This window comes from Sinocyclocheilus anshuiensis, unplaced genomic scaffold, assembly GCF_001515605.1.
Source record: "Sinocyclocheilus anshuiensis isolate Anshui unplaced genomic scaffold, SAMN03320099.WGS_v1.1 scaffold229, whole genome shotgun sequence".
Classification (NCBI taxonomy): domain Eukaryota; kingdom Metazoa; phylum Chordata; class Actinopteri; order Cypriniformes; family Cyprinidae; genus Sinocyclocheilus; species Sinocyclocheilus anshuiensis.
The window spans coordinates 1,153,328-1,161,199 of NW_015537957.1; the positions used below are offsets into that span (position 1 = coordinate 1,153,328).

General features: G+C 36.1%; 2 protein-coding genes across 2 annotated transcripts in view; one reads left to right on the forward strand and one right to left on the reverse strand.

Annotated features, from left to right (window-relative positions):
* Positions 1-1,621, forward strand: part of slc25a17l (solute carrier family 25 member 17-like) — a 5,325-nt gene extending 3,704 nt beyond the window's left edge. The window contains exon 9 of the mRNA XM_016457228.1: positions 1,341-1,621. Within this exon, the coding sequence (XP_016312714.1) occupies positions 1,341-1,488 (148 nt within the window). The 3' untranslated portion in view covers positions 1,489-1,621. The remainder of the gene's footprint in view (positions 1-1,340) is intronic.
* A 2,143-nt stretch (positions 1,622-3,764) lies between these two features.
* dxo (decapping exoribonuclease) overlaps positions 3,765-7,872 on the reverse strand; it is a 7,978-nt gene continuing 3,870 nt past the window's right edge. The window contains exons 5-7 of the mRNA XM_016457242.1: positions 6,058-6,193; positions 5,160-5,254; positions 3,765-4,232 (exon numbers count right to left, since the gene is read on the reverse strand). Of these exons, the coding sequence (XP_016312728.1) occupies positions 4,103-4,232; positions 5,160-5,254; positions 6,058-6,193 (361 nt within the window). The 3' untranslated portion in view covers positions 3,765-4,102. The remainder of the gene's footprint in view (positions 4,233-5,159; positions 5,255-6,057; positions 6,194-7,872) is intronic.

Sequence of the window (7,872 nt, forward strand, 5' to 3'; positions counted from 1 at the left end):
CTGGTACCTGGTACTTTTTTTAGTACCACCTCGGTTGAGGTTCCAAGTGAACCGTACCATTACCAAAACGTGACGTGTAAACTGCCGATCACGGATTGGCCGGAGAGAATAGTCACTACCTGCGTCACTGAACTTGCGACACAAACACAACAGAACCGCTAGATTTAAATCAGCACAGCTAGCTAAGGATCAAACGCAACTGTTTTGAACAAGCACACCTTTTTTAACAACCAAAAAGTGGCTGTTTCGTTGTCTGTTGAGGAAGTACAGACGTTCCTCTCGTTGATAGCAGAGGAGCGGATCCAGCGAGAGCTTGATGGGGCGACGCGGAATGAAAACGTTTTTCAGGAGTCGCGGCAATAGAGGCGGCGCAACTGTAACGACATGTGAATAATCCCGCCCACTCTAAAGCGGTACTGAACTGCAGTGGAAACGCAAACCGAGCCGAGCCGTGCCGTGCCGTACCGTACTGAGCTGTGCTGAGCCGAGTCATACCACGCAGTGGAAAAGCGCCATTAGGAGGCGGGCTGATTAAAAAAAAAGCACTGGGTGGATTTGTATCATTTTAGGGTGGTTGTGTATACACACTGCCAACACACATTTAAGTTCAAACAACATGTAAAAGTGAATTTGGCATCCGAAGACCCCTTTAATAGCTATACCAGTATCTCAACAGTATCTACTAAAATATCTCTGTTATCAACCAGTATTATTCATTGATTGAAAAAAAAAACCAACAACAAAAAAAACAACTATTTATTCCTTCTCTTTCTAGCTTGTACTTATTTGAACAATGTCTAGAAACTTGGTATTACAGGCACTTCCTGTATCTGTTTGCCTCTTTAAGAAGAATCGCTTTATGTATCCCCCAATTGTAAGTCGCTTTGGATAAAAGCGTCTGCAAAATGAATAAATGTAAATGTAAATGATTAATAGTGAGTGATATTGAATATGTATAGTCTGATATGACTACAGCAACTGTGACTGCACTTTATTAAAATAATAGGCCTGTTTTCAAGTTTAGATGTCTTTTGTCATCATCTAGTGCTCAGTTAATCTTTACAAACATTTAATTATCCTGTCAAATTTTTATCTGATCTGAAAATGAAAATCTCAAGATTTAAGTTGTTTAATTTGTATAATAGTAATGTAGAATGGCTAGCATTTAAAATTACTGATTTTATTTTTTTTATGTTTTTCCCCCCACAAAATAGTATAGTATTTTCATATCTTCCATTTATTGGCTTCTGGCCATGTCTGATGGCTGCAGTGTCATTCTAGTTTCTATCCATCAAACATGGCTGAATTGTTTTGATGAGCTTGTGTCCTGTGTGTGACAGGAGACATGGGCTCTTGGGTTTGTATAAAGGTCTAGAGGCAAAGCTGCTCCAGACCGTGCTGACGGCCGCCCTCATGTTCGTGGTGTATGAGAAGATCACTGCCGCCACCTTCAAACTCATGGGCCTCCAGAAGAAACTCAAGCACTGAGCCACTAACAACTGATTTATGACTACCTCTATCCTACACACACCAACAGGAGGAGCTCCACATATCCCATCAGCCATTGCTCTGCTCGGTACGGTTTCAGTCCTACCACAACATAGGTCAGTTTAAAACAAAAAAAAAAAAACGTGTTCTTTTAAAATTTGAGTCTGTTTCTCACATAAAGCTATTGTATGACTTCAGAAAATGTATAATGTAGCTCACACGTATTATGTACTACTTTTATGGTATGCTTTGCCTATAAAAAAAAGAGTAGAGTGAGCATTCTTCAGAATATCTTTTGTTTCACAGTGGAAAGTCAGTCATATGGCTTTGTAAGTACATGATGGTGATGAGTAAAGACAGATTTTTCATTTTTTAGTTAAAGGGGTCATATGATGTTGCTAAAAAGAACATTATTTTGTGTATTTGGTGTAATGAAGTGTGTTTATTGGGGGCGTGTTAGAACGAGCCGTTTTAGGTAGGCGTGGTTGACTCTTGACTTTTATAAAGAATATCTCTTTGGATTTGAGACTTTAGTCTTTGCTACTTTACAGATCTTCTTTATGCACCAAGAGCTTGTAACACTCCAAAGAGAAAAGAAAAATTGAAATCGTATGACCCCTTTAAATGTCTCTAACAATATATGTTTGGTTTTCATTCGGAAACTGGAAAGTGTATAAAGGGTTGGATCTGTCATGTGAATAGAGATCAGTTAATGATGATACATTTGGCACAAATGGTATTGTGCTTCGATCAATACAGTAGAGCCATATAAACCAGGCGATGATCTCTGGAAACAAATTTGTTTGAACATCAGTAATATAAAAGGGAAAAAATCTGGAGCGGTGTCCTCTCTGATGCTCCACATCAATTTTACTGAAATATACCTGTACCTTTGCACAATGAACAATTTTGGCAATGTAAAATCTGGATCCTGGAGCAAAACTGGTTGAGAACCACCAAGTGTAGAGAATGTTTTTCTTTTATGGTTGCATTTTAACATCTCTTTCGTTTCAAATCATGAACAATACGTTTTGAAAGTTTAGTTAAGCATGAGTTTTGTTCAGTCACTTGAAAGATATTTATCACATTTTAGCATTCATGAAAGGCATTTAAAAATGCACGGCTCAGCGTAAACATGAGCTTGAGGGTCAAAGTGAATTTATTCACACAATACTTGCCTTAATTTATGCCTTTTTTGAGAGCAACTCCAGTTGATTGAAATCTCGCCTGCTGTGTCAATGAAACTGTTTTATCTTGTGGGCCATATACAGTAATATTAATATTAAAAACTAAAACAGTTTACATAATGAAATTGCCACTAAGACTTTGTACTCAAGTTTCTTTATTTCAGAATTTATAGCGCATATTTTGTATTTTCATTTGTTAGACCTTTGTTATTTAACTGTACTGTACTTTCTTGGCATGTTTAAAGTAAATTCTAATAAAAGCTATGGAAGAAATCCTGTGAGGAATAATTTCTCTGATATAAGCCAAAAGAGTCCCGCACGTGACAGGGAAGAAAACACAAGATGTCATGGCCATGAATTAAGAATTCCTCATTTAAGTTATGTACATGTACTAATTTGTTCCCTTTAGTTAAATCTAAATTAAAATGAGGGAATGAGGATACGATTTAACTAAAACGAGGGAACAAAAAAAATCTAACTCAGCCACAAATTCTTAAATTGTGGTAATAAATTCTCAAGTCATGGCCACAATATGTATTTTTTCTTCCACAAATGGAAATTGTTTGTACAAACGTTCATTTAAATTCTCACATTGAATTAATTAAAAGAATTTACATAACAGTTTTACAAGAAATTTCATGAATTAGGGCCAGTTTGTTGAAAATGATGCCATAATTGTATAGAACTGTCAAAATTATAGACTTCAAATGTGACCCTGGAGCACAAAACCAGTCATAAGGGTCAATTTTTTGAAATTGAGATTTATACATCATCTGAAAGTTGAATAAAGAAGCTTTCCATTGAGGTATGGTTTGTTAGGATAGGACGATATTTGGTTGAGATACAACTATTTGAAAATCTGGAATCTGAGGATGCAAAATAATCAAAATATTGAGAAAAACGCATTTAAAGTTGTCCAAATGAAGTTCTTAGCAATGCATATTACTAATCAAAAATTAAGTTTGAATATATTTACGGTAGGAAATTTACAAAATATCTCCATGGAACATTATCTTTACTTAATATCCTAATGATTTTTGGCATAAAAGAAAATTTTTTAATTTTGACCCATACAATGTTTTTTTGGCTATTGCTACAAATATACCCCAGCGACTTAAGACTGGTTTTGTGCTCCAGGGTCACAAATAGGTACACTGTCTTTTTGTTAAATAGCTCAAGGATATTTTGAGGTTATCAAGGATAAAATCCCAATATATTTATATAAAAAAAGTCAACGTGCACATGGACATCAAGTCGATATGTTTGCTGATGTTTGGTGTTCTTTCCAAGGCCACACACTGAATCCAGAGCATTCATAGAAAATACAAGCAATGGCAAGTCATGCACTGCTCTGATACAGTATGCACATGATTCATAAACAAGACAAAGATGTCCTTACGTCCTGCATACAGTGTGAGCTCAGTATATCAGTGGTGAGATGAATGAGGACTGCTCATGTCCTTGATGTACCACTCTGGTAAGAAGGTAAACTGAGAGTCTCTGTGGACGGCGTAGGTCACGTCTCTGTGTGGATCCCATGTGAACAGGTACACCAGTCTGAAAAACATCACATCAGACCAGTCACAATCTCCGATAAGAGGGTAGATGTTAAAGTTGTTCATTCCATTTTACTTGTGTAATCTGACACATATTTAAAAATAAAAAAGGTATGGGACCTGATTTTCAGGGATTGATTTGATTGTGACAAGTACGAGTTAAATTGCAAAGGATTACAACAACAAATGTTCTTATTTTCCAACATGCACTGATGAAATGTTCAAAATAAGACCTTGAAAGTGCACTAAAGGGGTCATATGATGCGATTTCAATTTTTCCTTTCTCTTTGGAGTGTTACAAGCTCTTGGTGCATAAAGAAGATCTGTAAAGTTGCAAAGACTAAAGTCTCAAATCCAAAGAGATATTCTTTATAAAAGTTAAGAGTCAGCCACGCCTACCTAAAACGGCTCGTTCTAACACGCCCCCACATATCTACCTCACTATGTGGGAAGATTTGCATAACGCCGCCCAAATGTTCACACAAAGAAAGAAGGCGTAACTTTTATTCTCGCTGTAGTATTGTTGCCCCGCCGCCATGTCGTGAAGGCGCTGTGTGCTTCGTTGTGAAAGCGAAACTACTTTGTTTGGTCTTCCAAAAGAGGACGATATCGCTTTGTCATGGCTGGAGCTGATCCGTGCTGGTCGCTGAGGAAATACTACAACTTTGCGCTGTCGATCGCCAGATCGGCTTTCACCGTGGACGAAGCGGAGTCCAGCCCGGGGTCGTCACATGTGGTTGCCGCAAGCCCTCCGGACGCTCCTTCGTCGAATCTGCCGGCCGCTTAAACCGCATAAACACATTTCATTACACTAAATACACCAAATAATGTTCTTTTTAGCAGCATCATATGACCCCTTTAAGAAAGTGAGTAGGGACAATTTTTTATTTAATACCGACACATTTTCAATCACATGCAACCCTCTTACCTTGGGTCGTCCTCTTTGACGACTGATTTGACAAAGGACAAGAAATCGTTGCAGAAATTCATACAGACTGTTGGCTTCCAGCAGTTAAACTCATTCTATAGAATAAAGAGAAACGAAAACATCACAGCTCTATTCCAGACAACAGTGAACTGCATTTTTAGGCATCACAGATGTGCTCCCAAAGCAAAGGCTGTTCCAAGGAACCTGTTTATGGCCAAATTTCTAAGGCAGCATCACATGTATCCTTCATAAGTAAGGCAATCCCTGAATGCATTGCAATGGGCTCAGTGAAAATTTGACATTCAAAAGATGTCAATTCCATTCAACATGACTGCTAAATGTAGTTCAATCTAATTACAAACTGACTACTTTACACAATAAGTATGCTATGCACTATTTTTATGAACTATCGTTAAAACTACAGTTTTTAAATAAATTAATACTTTTACTCATCAAGGACACATTAAGCTGATTAAAAGTGACAGTAAAGACATTTATAAAATTACAAAAGATAAATGCTGTTCTTGTGAACTTTCTATTCATCAAAGAATCCTGAAAAAATGCATCACCGTTTCCGCAAAAATATGCAGCAGCACAACTGTTATTATCACAACAATGTTTCTCGAGCAGCAAATCAGCATATTAGAATGATTTCTGAAGGATCATGTGACACTGAAGACTGAAAATGCTGAAAAGTCAGCTTTGCATCACGGGAATAAATATAACAAATTTTAAAATATATTAAAAATCGAAAATTAAATAGTAATAATGTTTCACAATATTACTGTTTTTACTGTATTTTTGATCAAATAAATGCAGCCTTGGTGAGCATAAAAGACATCTTTTAAAAACATAAAAAATCTTACTGACTAATCTTATGTGGTTATATAGAACAAACCTTGATGAGTTGTGAAATTTTCGAGGTTGGGAAGGTCTCAACAGCCACCACTATCCCATCATGGTCTCGAAACCCAGCGACTATCTGTGGCACTCCAGGAAGAAATGACTGCGCCCACCATTTCAGAAGCTTATACCTACAAGAGGAATATACATACATACATGTTTCTAAGAGGCTAGCTGTTGTTCACACTTTTAATTTAATTAATGCCCCATAAATTTATTCAACCCTTGAGAAAAAGTGTTAATATTCTTTGAAACATGAAGAAATTTGCATTTGAATGACATGAGGAGGCTCATTTTTGGTGAACTATGCCTTTAATGTTTAGTTTACACCAAGATGAATGTTCAGTGGAGTCAAAATTGTAATATAAATGAATGACTGTTAATAGGATGGTCCACCATAAAATGAAAAATCTGTAATTATTTACTCATCCTCAAGTTGCTCTAAGCATATATGAGTTTCTTTCTTCCGTTGAGCACAAACTAAGACATTTTGAAGAACGTTTGTAATCAAACATTTGATGGTAGCCATTGACTTCCATAGTAGGGAAAAAATACTATGGAAGTCAATAGCCATCTATTCTAGCCATCCATAGAATTTTGGGATATCGCATAAAAATAAAAATAAAATGCTGGGTGGCAACGCCAAGATGCGCATAAATTCTAAAAATGCGCATAAACTGCGATGGAAACACTTTTACCGAATAAATTCCTTATTGCGCATCAAAAAAGACATGCGACTTTGCAATGGGACAACATAAAATTGGACCAACCAACGGACTGAGCTCATTGCACAGCCTCTGAAATACTAGTTATGTCATTCTAAAATGCTTGAGTAAAGTCTCGTCAAAGTGCTTCGTTATAATTAACTCCCAGAACTGCGTTTCCAAACAGCTCTGTAGCTCGTAATTTATTGTATACAAAAATTATTATATACAGTGCCGTCTCCTACTGCAGCAAATGTAATTTTTCTTTCTGATATTTAGCGCAAGTTAATCAGAAAGTGACGATTTTGTTCTCGTCAACTCACTTGGATGGAAAGTGCTTTATTCGCAAATGTTTTATGCAATATTCCAATTTTTTGCGCATAATTTTAATTCGCAACTTTGGATGGAAACATAGCTAATGGCTACTGTCAACTATTTGGTAAATGATGACAGAAGTTTCATTTTTGGATAAACTGTCCCTTGAAATATCCCTACATATATGTTGAGAACGACAGCGGCATTTGCATGGAATCAATGCGACAGATTTTATGACGAAGAGGTGATCTAATCTTTCTTCCATTGCACTGCGAACAAAACTGGCCAACGGAAAACATATGCACTTTTGGTCACATGACCATGTCGCTCACAAACAAACTACTTTGCTAAGTGCCAGCGAACAGCAGGAAGAATCTAGTTGTGCAGTGCAATGTTTGTGTACCGGGGTAACCGCTGTATTTCTTCTAGTGCTGTCAAATGATTAATCGCGATTAATCGCATCCAAAATAAAAGTTTTTGTTTACATAATATATGTGTGTGTACTGTGTATATATATATTACATATAAGAAAAGTATGTTGTTTATATATTAAATATATTTATATATAAATTAATTTATATGAATATAAATATATACATGTAAATATTTTCTAAATATATACTGTATGTGTGTGTATTTATATATACATAATAAATATACACAGTACACACACATATTATGCAAACAAACTAAATATATACTGTATGTGTGTGCATCTATATATACATAATATACACAGTACACACACATATAGTATGTAAACAAAAACTTTTATTTTGGATGCGATTAAT